General features: G+C 37.3%; 1 protein-coding gene across 1 annotated transcript in view; it reads right to left on the bottom strand.

Annotated features, from left to right (window-relative positions):
* Positions 1-2209: 2209 nt before the first annotated feature.
* Positions 2210-15837, bottom strand: part of inppl1b (inositol polyphosphate phosphatase-like 1b) — a 106558-nt gene continuing 92930 nt past the window's right edge. Inside the window, exons 19-27 of the mRNA XM_028815817.2 lie at positions 14815-14904; positions 14576-14689; positions 14396-14484; positions 14222-14309; positions 11109-11264; positions 10483-10549; positions 5858-6704; positions 5653-5768; positions 2210-2840 (exon numbers count right to left, since the gene is read on the bottom strand). Coding sequence (XP_028671650.2) covers positions 2747-2840; positions 5653-5768; positions 5858-6704; positions 10483-10549; positions 11109-11264; positions 14222-14309; positions 14396-14484; positions 14576-14689; positions 14815-14904 — 1661 coding nt within the window. The 3' untranslated portion in view covers positions 2210-2746. The remainder of the gene's footprint in view (positions 2841-5652; positions 5769-5857; positions 6705-10482; positions 10550-11108; positions 11265-14221; positions 14310-14395; positions 14485-14575; positions 14690-14814; positions 14905-15837) is intronic.

The following is a 15837-nucleotide window of genomic DNA, read 5'->3' on the forward strand; positions in this document are numbered from 1 at the left end:
AGCAGGCTGTCCATGCTCGGAAGCCGTCAAATTTAACTGAACTGGAGAGATTTTGTATGGAAGAATGGTCAAAAATACCTCCATCCAGAATCCAGACACTCATCAAAGGCTATAGGAGGCATCTAGAGGCTGTTATATTTTCAAAAGGAGGCTCAACTAAGTATTGATGTAATATCTATGTTGGGGTGTCCAAATTTATGCACCTGTCTAATTTTGTTATGATGCCTATTGCATATTTTCTGTTAATCCAATAAACTTAATGTCACTGCTGAAATACTACTGTTTCCATAAGGCATGTCATATATTAAAAGGAAGTTGCTACTTTGAAAGCTCAGCCAATGATAAACAAAAATCCAAAGAATTAAGAGGGGTTCCCAAACTTTTTCATATGACTGTATATGATATATCCATTCTGTCTTTTTAGACACAAATATTTTATGTTTACTGCATATAAAAATCTTCTACCAATATTTTTCTTGTAATATATTAAATTACAGTAGATTAAAAAACAAAGCTGGTTAGTTTCAAAAGTGGTTCATATATGACAAACTGCCACAAAAACTGGTATAAACCAAAGCATGAAAACACGAAATGGGAAAATGTGGACAGAAAAAACTTGGAAATGTTATAAAGACAAGCAGGGACATGGCAATGCTGACAAGCAACAGCCACTAGTTAATTTATCCAGGGGTGTGACTGCAACCGGGAGACAGAGCTCAGTAAGGTGGTGAAATTAATTTACTACCATATCTTAAAAGCACCAGGACTGTGTGTGTACCTCCCTGTTGCTTATCATAACAGGACACGCTCACCTGGCAACCTCTTAGTGTCCTGTATGATGACATGAACAAAGCTATAGTTTGCAGAAAAGCTTAGAAGCAGTTTGTTTCTGATCAGGGTGTCCAGAGATACATTAAATTAGAATTACAGTCTTCATTTTCAGGACATAGATGTTTACTTCAGTGTTATTTCCTTTAAATGATCACAGATTAAACACACATACTAGCTAGCATGCAGTAAAATTTATGGTTGAGGTCTACACACTGATACATGATTTTTATTTCTTTTTTATAATCAAATTTTTAATAATATGATATATGTAGAAAGTGCTTATGGTCCATTTGTTAAACATAAGTATGTTTAATATAATGAAAAATTTATTGTCTCACTCATTTTCAGGTAAATATTTTATGGTAGCATATACATTGTTAATTTAGTGTGGAAATTTTGAACAAAGTCATCATATTAGTACAGACTTTAACTGTGCTACTTTTTCGCTCAGGATTTCTTTCATTTATTGATATTTTAAATATGTAAAGAGCATCATGGTCAGATGGAATCACTCCTGGGAGACACAAGGCAGGAGTCAGCCCCCATCCTGTCAACAGCAGGCATACTTGTGAATTTACTTAATAAAGTATCTATCTATCGATCACAATCTAGAATCATCAATAACCTTAAGAAGAAACCCACTAAATGATATGAAGAACATGCAAATAGGGATTTAAATATTTGCCTACGTGCTATCAAAGGCTACAAGATGTGCAACATTTTATCCATCCTTTCATCCATTATCAGGCTTGCATAACTCAGTTGAGGGTGAGGCTGCAAAATCAACAGATAGGCAAGAACCTTTCCTGGACTGGGGACAAGTTGATAACAGTGAAAAATATTCTTCCATTACAGATTGGTTTACTGATTAAAAGTCATTGATTTTTTCATTTTCCATAACCACTTTCTGCAGTATAGTGCTGTGGGGGAAGGCCCCTGGGAGTCTGTCCTGACAATATATGATTTTGATTTGATATATTTTGTTAATCTCTGAGGGAAAATTGTCTTTTTGCATGATATTTGGGGGTCAGAGCACAGGGTCAGCCAATATACAGCATCCCAGGGCAATTGTCAGGTTAAGGGCATGGTTCAAATTGGAACCCTTTGGGCAGTAAAGGAATTTGAACTGACAACCTTCCAGATTTTGGACACAAGGAAACAAATCATCACAGATGGGACACACAGACAGGCAAGGAACATGCAACCTCACCCTCACACACAGAAGGCCAGTGTACAGTATGGATGATAATTAAGCTAACTCCCTGTAAATACTGTAATACTAATGCTTATAATCCTACTTACCAGAAATGACCCAAAACTTGAACAGCTTTACAGAGAACAGCAGGACAACAACAAAATAAAGTCTTCAACAAACAGGTTATTTCTTATTTGCACAATGAATATGTGGCTTTATTGTAAAAGAAAGTGCTAAGCACAGCTTAGAATTAAAAAAGACAGAAAATGCAAATATATGAATAATAGTCCCAGTTCCAGGCACTTTATGGTCATTTCCTGAGAGGCCAACAATGCATACATTCAGTGGTTTTAGAAAGATCACCCTGTAGCAACAACATTAGCTTCTTAATTTTACACAGCATGCACAACACTTCAGTATTCATAAGCAGCTTGAGCGGAGCAGGCACTTTGCTTTCAAAAGACGAAATTAGTTCCAGCTGCTTCTTTTACCATATACCTTTTTAGACCCCAGGTTAGACTGATTAGAGCCTGTGGTCTTGTGTACATTCTCCTAAATATTGTGCATTTGTGCACTGAGCATGTTTGTAAAATTGACTTTTTCACAGGAACATCATGTGCAGAGTTTCTTGAAGAACATGTTACACAAAGACATTTTTTTCATCTGCTGTGTTTCTGTTTGAAGTAAGAGAACCTTGGCATTTATTTATTTTGGTCTCTGCTACTCCCAGGTATCAGGTAGGTTTTGCAGGATCATTCTTCTATGAGCAGGGTTTATGATGCCGGCATTAAGCAAATCTTCTTCGGTAAGGTCACTGGAAGGAGGAATGAATGAATGAGTTAATTCATACTAGTAGATATGCTATTCAAAATATGTGTCAGTATATACTCTATTCTATTCAGAACCAAATTGGTCTGTTTGTTACATGTTACAAAAATGCAGAGTTTCACTTTAGATTTAATTATTGCTATTTGTATAAGTGGGTGGAATCATCTCCTTACTGAGTTGGGTTAACCCTTAAGGGCTTTTATGAGAATGTGATTATAGTTTCATGATAAAGTTGATCAATACTTTTCTGTAAAGGAAAATTTACAGTCTTAAAGAAGTCCCAAATGTTGGCTTACTTTGCCAGTAGATGTTTTGGTCCTGTGTACTTACAGACATGCGCCTTCCTGGATGTAATATTACTCTCTCTGGTTTTCTAATGATTACACTGTTAAGTAGCAATACATCTGTTGAATACAGCTAACCGAACACTGACTAACATCGCTAGTGTGGTAGAACAGCCTACCTGTCACTATTATTGTGGACTTCACATTCATTTACTATGGTACCAACCTTTTGAAATAATTACTTGGTTTTACTTAATGTATTATCTAACTAGTGAATCTGCGTTTTGTGTATAGACTTGACACAATACCTTTGGTTTAGTTCTTGTGTAACAGATGGAGCCTCTTTAACCACCATGAAAGTTTATGGAGCCAATGGTTGGATAATACAGAGATTGCTTGTCAAGCCTCCTCTTATTGTGTATGTTGTGGGGTGTAGGACTCCCCTGGTTCTTAGGTGGATTTCATCAGATTTTTAGATCATTTTCAATTCATTCAGGAGCCCAAAGACTGTCTGCAGTTAGACATAGAACACCTCTGTGTTTTGTGCTGGAACAAATCTTTTCACCTCTTTATATGTTGCTAATATGAAATGTAATTAAGCAACATCATTTTATCTTTCATCTGTATCTGTATCCACTTGTATTCATTAATAAAATACTGTATAATTATATTTTTTCAGTTACTGTATATTAATAATCAACTGCTTTTACCGAGGAACAGTAAAGTTGTGACAAAAAGAAAGTTATATTGCTGTTATTCTGCAAACAATAATTCATTAGGACTCTTATCTCATATTGCTTAAATTTTAGTTTGATTGAATTCACTTGAAATATATATGAAATTCAGGTGTTATTTCTTACACTGATTAAAAATAATATACCAGCTTGTAAGTAATAACAAATTCACTGTATTAACATCTAGGATCTTGCTAGCCTATTTCATTCATTGCTTAAGTACCACAATGCTTTTTTCTCAAGTTTTTTGAAATGTTCTCTCTATGCTTATGTCAAAGCATGGAAGAAAACATCATAAGTAGAGCTAAGAAGTACAAACATGTTACTCCAGATTTTAAAACCCTACAGTGGTCTCCAGGTAGGTTTAGAGACTATTTTAAAACCTCGTACTTGTGTATAGAGTTCTGCAGTAAATGGCTTAAATTCACTTGACAACTTCCCTTCAAGAAAAAGTCTTCTGCTGTACTGTCTCTTGCAGCTCAACATTTAGGCAGAGTTCTTGAAAAGCATGTACTATCTAGAAAACAGCACCTTTAGAGGATTTCTCATCCTCTGTTTCTGATACGAATGTGAGCAACACTGGAGCACCACAAGGAACAGTCCTGTCTCCTTTTCTGTTCACTCTGTGCACCCAGGTAACACCCAGTCAGGTCACTTAGAGAAATTCTCAGATGATTCTGCACTTATGTGTTATAAGATGAGACAGAGTATAGGACACAGGTGGAGAACTTTGGTTCTTGGTGCAAAGAGAAATGTCTGCAACTTAAAAGTGGCAAAACCAAAGAACTGGTTATTGATTTTCGCCACATCAAACAGCCTCTATGTCCAGTCACTATTCATGGAGTGGATGTCTAGATACTGCACTCCTACAGGCATTTAGGGATCCACATTAATGACAGGTTGGAATGGTCTCATAACACAGAGGAGCTCTATAAGAAAGGGCAGAACAGGCTCTTCTTCCTTAGGAGACTGCGTGTGTAGCAACGTCCTTCACAACTTCTACAGCTCTTGACAGCCAGTGTATTTGTCTATACTGTTGTATGCTGGGCTGGTAAAATCACTTCAAGAGGGACCAACTGTATCAACAAGCTAATTAAAAGGGCAGGCTAAATTATGGGATGCACTCTGGAAACCCTGGAGGTAGTAGCAAAAGAAAGTATTAAAACAAAACTGAGCGCCATTATGAACACATCTTCTCTCGGACTCACTGACACTGAGAAGTTTCACCCAACAAATTATTCAGCAGAAACAAAATTGGGGCTCCTTTATACCAACAACAATATGTCCGCATAATGTCTCACTGTTACTGTGACAGCCAAGTCAGAAGTTTTCTTTTTTTTTTAATTATTTTCTTTTTTAGTCATTCTAGTGTGTGTTTGGACCATATTGTACTTATCTATCTATCTATCTATCTATCTATCTATCTATCTATCTATCTATCTATCTATCTATCTATCTATCTATCTATCTATCTATCTATCTATCTATCTATCTATCTATCTATCTATCTATCTATCACTTTTAAATACAGTAGCTGACTGAAAATAACTGAAACTTTGTGCATTTTTACTGTGAGCAAATCCACACAATTGCTTTTGATTGGGTAAGAAATTCAGTTTAAATTTTTTATGTGATTCCTTAAGGATGGACTTGCTAAAGGGAATGCTTAATAATAACAGAAGATCGTCAAAACAATTACACTAAGAAAAAGAATTATGTATTGTGTCAACTTGGGAATATTAGAATATACGTTTTTTTACAATATCTGTTTTGATGTTACCTGAGAAAATCCAGTTCCTGCCAGCCACTAAGATACAGGACCTTCTCATATCTCTGCAATCCCAGCAACCTCAGCCATTCTCCCACTGACCGGGGGACACAATGCATTGAAAATGCCTGTAGATAGTAGGTGATCAACAGAAGTTTACAAATGGAGACTAGCATGAAAATAACAAGGGTAATGAGGCAAAAGTTTCATTCTGTACCTCTCTTTCACTTTGACGAAGTCCTTGCTTCATTCTGACTATTCTTTGCCACCCCTCTGTGGGATCAAGCACTTCACACCCTAAATTACGTCCTTGAGTTTGCTGCTTGGGAACAGAATAATCATTTTTAAATGGTTTAAAGTCAATATCACTTAGGGATTTTGCAATTTGCAAAGCAGTGAAGGAGTGGTCACCAATGGGTGGTCCAGGCAGAGGCTCTGGCATCCCAGAGACAAATGTTTCTGATCTTGCAGATCTCTGAAATTGTTCTCTGTGTAGAGGAAGCAGAAGATCCTTAGAAGAGTTAGGCTTGTCTTTGTACACTGAAAGAGGCTGGGATTTATACAGTGTGGGCAGATGATCATTATACACCTTTAGGCGATCCCTACGGCTATTACTGTGGCTCCGTAAAAGAAGTTCATCTTGATTTTTATGGACTGTGAAGAATTCCTTGGAAAGGAGGGCTTTATCCTTGTGATGACTAGTTTCCACATGTTCCCTTCTTTGCCCTGAATTAAGGAGAGGTTTTTCTTTTTTTGGAAAAAGTTGGTAGGACTTACTTGATTGAGTTCCAAAGTCTTTACAAAGCTCAAAATTTGATGGGTAGCTTGGGATTTCAATTTCGGCAAAGTTAGAGTTGCAGGTTTTCTGACCTCCCTTATTGCTTCCTGAAATAAGTTTTGGGTATAATATGAAGTCTTTGCTGGGTACTGCATTTGAGTCAGAAGACATAGGAAAGCTACAGGCATCTAAAGGCTTCATCTTTGGTGGAGGAAAATTTTCAAACATGTAATAGGCAGGATTAATGTAACTGCTAGGCAGAGCAGCCAGTGGGGCAGAAGGAGTCCTAAAACAGCAAAAGCATAGAGACAGATGTTCAGAGTTTTGAGTTTTAAAATATTTAGGTACATTAAAGAGAAAAACAGTGTAAAGCATAAACATTAGTTAAAATAATTTTATTTAGCTGTGTATGTAATACCCCAGTGAAATTCATGACATAAACTCTGTGAGGATTTATAATGGAGGTTTTATAGGACCACTTGAGCCTTCCACCTCATCAAAATCTAATTCAGTAGGTTTCAATCACAATTAAAAGGACAACAAGGTAAATGCTCAAATGCCATGTATTTCACTAGTGTAACCTGCAGGTCACATGAAATGTTGAGCTCATACAAATTTCTCACATCTGACGATTGCTTAATTACATTTTACACATCTATGTATCTAGTCCAGGACTAGTACCAATAATACTGGCACCCGCTGCCTTGTTGGTTAGGCTCTTGAGCCAAATACTAGGTCCAGTACCAATAATACTGGCTGTCATCAGGAAGGTCATCTGGACACTATCTTATTGACAAAGCTTTAAATATGATCATGTTGCAAATGAGAACTAACTTGAAAGATGGGGGGCTGAGACTCCAGACCATCGATTGGCAATCAGGGGCACAGCACTAAACACCACCCCTGGCTAGTGTTGTCTGGCAATTGGGGGCTAGGTGATGGGGCAAACCTCGGATGAGCTGCTGAAATTAGAAAGGGGTACCTCATTTTAGACTTCATTTAGGAACCTGAAATATTGGATCTTTACCTGGTCACTCTGATGAATTGTGTAAAACCTCGAGAAGGCGAAATGTTAATACTTGCTGTGGTCTAGAGGTAGAGATGGTATGAATTGTGTTGACATTTTGATTTCCACAAAGCTAATCGACTGCATATTTAGTGTAGAAATGTTAAATGACCGTATTCTCATGGTCACCTTTGTCCTAGGCAACAGCAAAGTTAGTGTCAGTATCTTGCACTGAAGATACGTTCCTCTTCTGGGAACAGCAAGAAAATGCAGTTATGAAAATTAGCGATGATGAGGACCTTTTTATTGCAGGAGATTTGAATGGGCAGCTAAAGCAAAATGCAGGAAACTTTACTAAGGTTCATGGAAATTTTGACTTTGGTAACAGAAATACAGAAAGAGATAGTATCTAAGAATTCGTGGAAGCCATTAATAAGTCAGTGATGAACACAAACTGAAAGTGCATTTACTAAGTTATAAATCAGCAGACATGAAAAGCACTACTGACATGATACTTGTTATGTCTAGACAGAAGAAATAGGTTTACAATGTCAAGTCAATTGTAGGAGAAGAATGTGTGACCCAACATCATATAGTAGTTGCTGACCTGAAATGGAAAATCAAAGGTAAACCAAAAAGAACAAAAACTTCCATCCAAAAATTAAATCATGGTGACTTCAAGAACTTGAAACTCATTACAACTTTGCAAAAAAAAAGGCAAGACTGGGGTGCACAATAAGCAGAAGAGGTGAATAGCCAAAGTCTAAGATGGGTTTCCTTTGAAAACATGCTTGTGAACGTTGTTAAGGATGTCTGTGATGTAACAAGTAATAAGCCAGTGCATACTGAGCGATGGTGGTGATGTAAGGTAACTAGTAAAGGGTTAAGTTCAGAGAATGGCAAAAAACTAAAGATGCAGAAAGAGCCTCAAAGCATGTTGAGTATGTTAAGGCAAAAAAGGAAACTGAAAGATGTGTTGCCTGAATTCAGGCTCAAATCTACAAAGTCTAAATCAAAGAGAGGAGAGATGCAGTGTTTTCAAAATAGCAAAGCAGAAGAAAAGAGAACATCAAAGATATTTCTGTTATCCATTTCTTGAAAGACAATAGAGGGAGCATCCTCACTTGCAAAAGTGTCAAAATGGCAGGAATATTTTGACAAATTGTTGAATCAAGAGAACGACTGAAATAATGATTTAAAGCATTAGCCTGTTGAAGGACCTGCTGAGTTAATAAGCAGATGGGACACTGTTGAAGCTCTGAAACGCATGAAGAATGGAAAAGCTGCTGGCCCAACTGGTATTGATGCAGAGATGCTAAAGGTGGGCGGCAACTTTGTACATGATGCATTGACAGAAGTCTGAGATAACTTTGTTTCTCTAGTTAAATTGCCTCAAAGTTGGTGTCTTGGTGAAATGGTCCCCATTTTTAAAGGCAAAGGAGACCCTATGGAATGTGGCTCGTACAGAAGAATTAAACATTTGGAACAAGCAATGAAAGTTGTCAGTTTACGGCCACGTGTAGGTGCCGCAGATTTAATCTTTGTCACCAGATAACTCCAAGAAAAAAACACAGTGAGAAAGGTAAAGAACTTTGGTGGGCATTTCTCGACTTTGAGAAGGCTTTTGTCAGGTACCTTATTAGTGGTCTTGTGGGTACTGAGAAAATCTGGTGTCAAGGAATGGTTAGTGCAAGCAGTGATGACCATGTTTGTAGGTGCTAAAATGAGAGTCAGAACCAACACAGGCTATAGCGATTATTTTGACATCAAGGTGGGAGTTCATCAGGGGGTCCATCTCTCTTTACAATTGTGTTAGAATCCCTGATGATGAATGTCAGAAAGGGTCAACCATGGGAACTCCTCTATGCCGATGATTTGATACTAGTTGAAAACAGTGAAGCAAAATTAAAGGAGATGCTAACCAAGTGGACGCATTGTCTTGAAGAAAGAGGCCTCAAAGTTAACAAAGCTAAGAAAAAAAATAATGTGTGACAAGGTTTCCATAAGGCAGGGTACTGGTCCATTAAATTGCAAATATCCCTGTAGAGTGTGTGAAGATGGTGTTGTGGTGAACTCCATTTTATGCACCAATTGTGACTTGTGGATCCATAGGCAATGTAGCGGTATCAGAGGGTCTTTTGGACAGTTGAAGGCTTCATTTGTATGCAAGAGGTACTTAGGCGATTAAAGTGACAATACACCTTTCACGTTTCTTGAGGTCAAATGACATAGGTTTGATTCATGTGACAATTACTGTTGGAGATATGCTGAGTGCTGAAGGATGTTGCTCCTGTGCATTTGCTGCCAGAGTAAGAAGTGCGTGGAATACGTTTAGGGATCTTTCTAGTGTTATTTTAAGCAAAGATGTTTCCTTGCACATGAAGTGTATTGTGTACAAGTGCTGTATTAGAACTACTCTAGTGTATGCGAGTGAGATGTGGGCTGTGAAAGTTAGAGAAATTAGCACAATTAGACATACTAAGATGAGAATGCTGGCATGGATGGCTGGTGTGTCTTTACGAGAACATAGAACTAATGACGATATTTGTAACATGTTATGCGTTGAAGATATTGCAGAAATTATGCAACGGAGCACACTCAGATGGTTTGGGCATGTTTAGAGAAGAGCAGATGATGTACAGATTAAGAAAATAAAAAGTTTAACTTTAGATGAAAGTGTCCGAAGGGCAAACTCAAGAAAACATGGTGTGAAGTTATGCACGCCAATATGAAGGTGAAATGTATGAAAATTGAGGATGCTCAAGACAGAGCCAAGCTTTAAACATTATGATGAGGATGTCCTATCTATCTATCTATCTATCTATCTATCTATCTATCTATCTATCTATCTATCTATCTATCTATCTATCTATCTATCTATCTATCTATCTATCTATCTATCTATCTATCTATCTATCTATCTATCTAATCAAATGGACATTTTACTAATTTGTAATCAATCAGTGTTGCTTCCCTTTGCCATTGATTAAATATGATGTTCCCCCATCCACCAATTTTTAAAAGGTTTTCAACATCACATACTTTGAAAAGATCATACCTGTCACTGTTGGCTTGATGTGAAGATAAATGCCCACTGCTTTCATCCTTTTCAAAGCAAAACCATTCTGTACAAAGATAAACATGCAATAACATGCCCATAGCTGTAATTGTACTGTATTTTAAGGAGCACACTGAAACAAAACACTAAAGCAGCAAATAGTGACTTTTGAATATACCATTTGTACAGTAACTATTGGACTAATAGCATTCCAGAGGTCTTAAGGAAAATAGGTAGGGGAGTGTCAACAATAAGTGGCACTGAGCTGAAAGTCTGGAATTTGCACCTAGAACAAGTAATCTTGCATGAAGACTCTATGGCATGTCAACAAGTGAAGTGCATATCTTCCAATATAGAACATATAGGATCCATTTCTCTATCCTTTTTAAAAGTCCCAAGGTTACGATTAACTTTGAAATCGATTGCTTTACAAATAAATGATGCGGAATCATTGTTTCTGAAAAATCTTTAGGCTCACATACCACAGCTTATTGCCTTGAAAATGGAAGATTTTCACCTTATGAGAGATAGATAATGCCTCATATGGACATGACTACAGAATTTCTGATTACACTTTTTTATAGTTTCTGAAAGTATGAGGGAGGCAACAAAGATTCTTGAATTACCATAAATCCTTTCCCTTGTGTTGCAGTGGTTCTTTGGCACATAGACTTGAATCCAGCCACGAATAGAGCCCATTTCTTCCCCACGGTGTATCAAAAACGTCTCAAACTGCTGTGGTGTGCTGCCAATTAGAGAGCGAAAAGCAATACAGCATTCACCTGCACAGGGGGTTGGAAAGTGTACAAAATATCGTTCAAGAAGTTAATGTTACAAATATATTAGCATTACTTAAAAAAAGCACAATGTCACATGTCATTCAAGATACGCTAAAGATGTGTGTAAAGCTTATAGTCTGAGTTAGAAACTTGAAGTGACTGATAAACAGATGCCTCAAGGATATGAAAAACAGAACATGTCTCCATCAAGCACTAATGGTTAAGAGTAAAGCACAATAATGGTTAAGGTTCTTTCCTAAAACTGATTTTTACTTTCTCGTATACGAAGTATAGGGAAAGCATTGTAATCGTCCAAAAATTCAATGTCGAGATTTTGATGAATCTCAACATTTTAGACCTCCCTGACTTTCTTGTATATGAAGTATAGGGAAAGTATTGGAATCCTCCAAAAATTCCTCCATTTTTGGAATTATGTCTGTGTGTCAGTCTTTGTGTGTGTGTGTGTGTGTATGTAAACACTTTCACTTAGGTCAACAAAATTTTGCATACAAGTATTAGGTATAAAATGTGGATTTCCATCAACTTTTGGGCTATGTCTGCTAACCGGAAGTGGTACTTTACCTTTTATTCATGCAGCTGCACAGTCCGATTTATTCAACTTTACTTTTATAATAATTGTTCAATATATTATTAATTTGATTTGTTGTTGATGGTTCTTTAATGTACATAATATAAAAATATAATCATTGTCTTGCGGTTTACTCTTTAACTATCCATCCCAATATCTGAGTATACGAGAAAGTCTAGAGGAGACCACTCCTGATTTTTTTTTTTAGGAAAGTCTAATTTTTTTGCTATAAGAAACTGTAAGTTTTGCAAACACCTGATAATTTAACAGTTTTCCAGTTAGTTAAAAATGCTTCAGATACATCAGTATTTGAATATTTTTACAGTTAGGCATTCACTTTAGTGATTTAAGGTTTTAGAAAGTGCAAGGGATATGGTCTAGTCACACTATAGATTAAGTGGAAACAGACTAAAGTCAATGACATTACACTAGGGTAGGGCAATTGATGTTTCTAGCTTAAATCACAAGAGAAAACATCCAATGTTAACATGTGTCAGCCCAGAAAAGCCCCATTGTCTTTCCTAGCTGGGAACTTGGTTTTGATAATGTGTATAATTATAGACCCTGATGTGCATGGAGACCTAGGATTTACAGCTGTCTTTGGAAAATAGGGTCCATATTTATTAGGCATCTCAAAATTACTCCTACGAATTGCACTAAAAGTCAGACTAGGATAAGAATTTGTCCTACATCAGAGCGGGACATGACAAGCAGTTATGAAACATCTTACTCACAGCTAGGAGTAAGAGTTCACGTTTGAGAATGAATGACATCATGATTTTACAGCAGCCCAAGCCACAAAGTGGTACTCATGATGACATTTTGTAGTTTTGTTGAAAATCATGGTAACGCTTTGTAGTTTTCTGATGCTAATGTTACTACTTCACCAGAAAGATAACAATAATACTAATAAAACTATTAAAAGAAGAAGAAGGAAAACATAATAAGGTAGGATATTGTGCTAAGCAGCTGGTAATTGTGGGCACTTCAGAACAGCATCAAGAATAACACTGTAACAAGCACCGAGATGATGAGACACACATACACCGAATGAGGCTTAAACCTAGTAACAGATGAGTTTATTTAACAATGAATGATCCACAACCTTACTTTCAGAAGAATCACCTTGCCCTTGGTATGGCTACAGAAAATGTCTGGTAATATAACAGCTACTGTAACTAGCCACTGCTATTAGTGCAATTTCTGAAGTCACATTCACTCTTTCTGTGTCCCTCATGACCCTATCCATAACCCCCCCCTTATTTTCTGCAAGGCTTTCTTTATTTATTCAGTGCCCCGGGAGTTTCCACCTGGCTTCTAGAAGCTTCCCAGGGTGGTAGGATATAAAGTGAATGGTCCAGGGGTTCATGAAATGCAGAGCTCAGTGTAACTGCTTAACATTTTGCTGCCAATCACCCATGCAGTCCTGATTATCATCAGACTAATATGATGGCTATTACAAAACACTTTGTGTTCATGATCACCTTTATTTTTATTCTGCACTGAAATTTGCATCACACAGTTGGGACTGTTTCCCTACTCTTCAATGCTTGATAAATATGAACACAGATCTTGTGGGTCAAGAGAGCTTTGGATCTTATGAATCCATTTCAACTTCAAAAGCCCGGTACATGTTTGGTCTCTGCTGAGTATCTTTATAGATCCTCAAAAAAAAAATTATCACCATAGTGTACGTTGAAAAAGAAAAGAGGAAGGCCTAAGTGAAGGTTTATGAATGTGGTGAGAGAGGACATGCAGGTGATGGGTGTAACAGAGCAAGATGCAGAGGACAGAAAGATATGGAAGAAGATGATCCACTGTGGCAACCCCTAACGGGAGCAGCTGAAAGAAGAAGAAGTGTACATTGACAAAGACACGCAGCCAAGGAGAAAATTTAAAGGTCTGGCTATTTGAATGAAAAGGAACATCACAGCACCACTTGGAATGGAACCCAATCCATGAAAATTTTTCTACCATTGTATCACTGATGATACGATCATTTGAGGTTGGTGTATGGAGATAGTAAGCAAAAGTGTTGTGATTTACACTGAAAATTTGACTAGCAAGGCTAACAGGCTGATAAGTGGACCAGGAAATGAAGCTGTGACAGACTAGGCGACATAATAGGCAGGAAACATCCCAAGGTCAATGTCAAACAGTCAAACAGAAGATCAGCAAAGCCCAAAATGCAAAATGAAATTAAAAGGTCAAAAGAGTATGAATTACAACACCAAGTGACCAATGGTGACAAAGACAGAAGCAGAAAAAAGGAAGAGGATAAAATGAAAAGACTTCTCGGAAACTGAGAACACTGGCATTTTATAACGATGTCTGTTCCCAGTAAGTGTGTTAATTATAAACAGATACGTACCATATGACTCAAATCCATCACTTGATTTAATAGATATCAGCAAATGCTGACCACGAAGATACTCCATGTCAGACAAGATTGGAATGAGCTGTAAAAGGAAGGCAAGACAGTGAGTACGGAGCAAAAGAAGACCTGTTCTTGTGTTTTACTCTAAAGGTTTTGTTCAATTAGCACCTTGGGAAGCTGTTTGGCTGACCAGGACAATTTCAGAAAACCCGTCATCTCACTGCTCTGTGAGTCGTTCTCCCCTGATCTCCTGAATTCTGAAATGAGTGTGATTCATTTACTCTGTGTTAGACATTGAATATTGAAAAGCGATCAGTACACATAAGATAAAAGAGGATGTGCACACACCTTCCAGGCTATAGGAATGAAAGTCAATAAAGAACTTTGATTTGCTGCTTGTCTTGAGAATGGCATCAATTCCATCTAAAACAATACAGGCTTGTTCTGTATTTGAAGTAGGGTCTGTCTCAGAAGACATGTAAGAGAGGTTGAATAGTATGAGATATAACCTAGAGTTAACATCTCAGCATTCCACTTAATCTTTCTTGTTACCCGAAAAGATTTACATTTCTTTTTAGTGGAGTTACCTTTCTTGGATATAAACTGAGATGTTACTCCAACCTGGAACGTTCCAAAGACAGGAGAGTGGTCACTTGTAGCAATGTCATCAGTGCAGCCTGGAAGAATATAAGATATAAGGAGTCAGAATGAGTGCACCTCCAGAATTTGCTCAAATTTTCATGTACCATTGATGTGCTGACATTTAAGCTGTAGTAATGTTTAATGCTAAATAATAGGTAATTAAATAAAGAATGCCATTTCAATAGATAGATAGATGCAACACATTCACAGGAATTAACAATAAAAATAATTCTAGGATGACTCAAGCGCCGCCGAGAGTGTGCTGCTGGAGTATCTGAATTTCCCCTTGGGATTAATAAAGTATCTATCTATCTATCTATCTATCTATCTATCTATCTATCTATCTATCTATCTATCTATCTATCTATCTATCTATCTATCTATCTATCTATCTATCTATCTATCTATCTATCTATCTATCTATCTAGTAGAGCAAGTTAAAGATTTGTGTCCCATAGAATTTATTTTATAATAAACTAGATGTCCCCTGTGGCTCCACCCACATAGTAGTGAAATAGGACAAACTTTAAAAATCAATAAAAATGTTTAAAAAATGTAACCCTGGGCAAGCAGATGGTAGGTATACTCGAATGGCAAACATTAGCACTATATCTGATCATGTTCAGCTCTGACAGGAGAGCACCCCTGCGTGTGGAGATAAGAATGTGGACCTGATATCTCTGGCAATCAGCAGCTACCCTCTAAAACACACGTAGCTCTGATCTCTCTCTCTCTCTCTCTCTCTCTCTCTCTCTCTTTGTCTCTCAAAAATGTCAAACATTACTCCTTAACAATCTGTAGATGATAATGTCTGTTGAACAAACTGGTATCACTAGCTAAACAGAGGCAAGGTACACTCCAACACATGGTGAGAGGTAGATCGACTTGAACGGAGGCTGCGCGTGAGTGAGGGGGTCCCACTCATCTCCCCTCGCCCCACAGTGACTCTCTCAGATTCGGTCAAATAA

Source organism: Erpetoichthys calabaricus, chromosome 12 (genome assembly GCF_900747795.2).
Source record: "Erpetoichthys calabaricus chromosome 12, fErpCal1.3, whole genome shotgun sequence".
Taxonomy (NCBI): domain Eukaryota; kingdom Metazoa; phylum Chordata; class Cladistia; order Polypteriformes; family Polypteridae; genus Erpetoichthys; species Erpetoichthys calabaricus.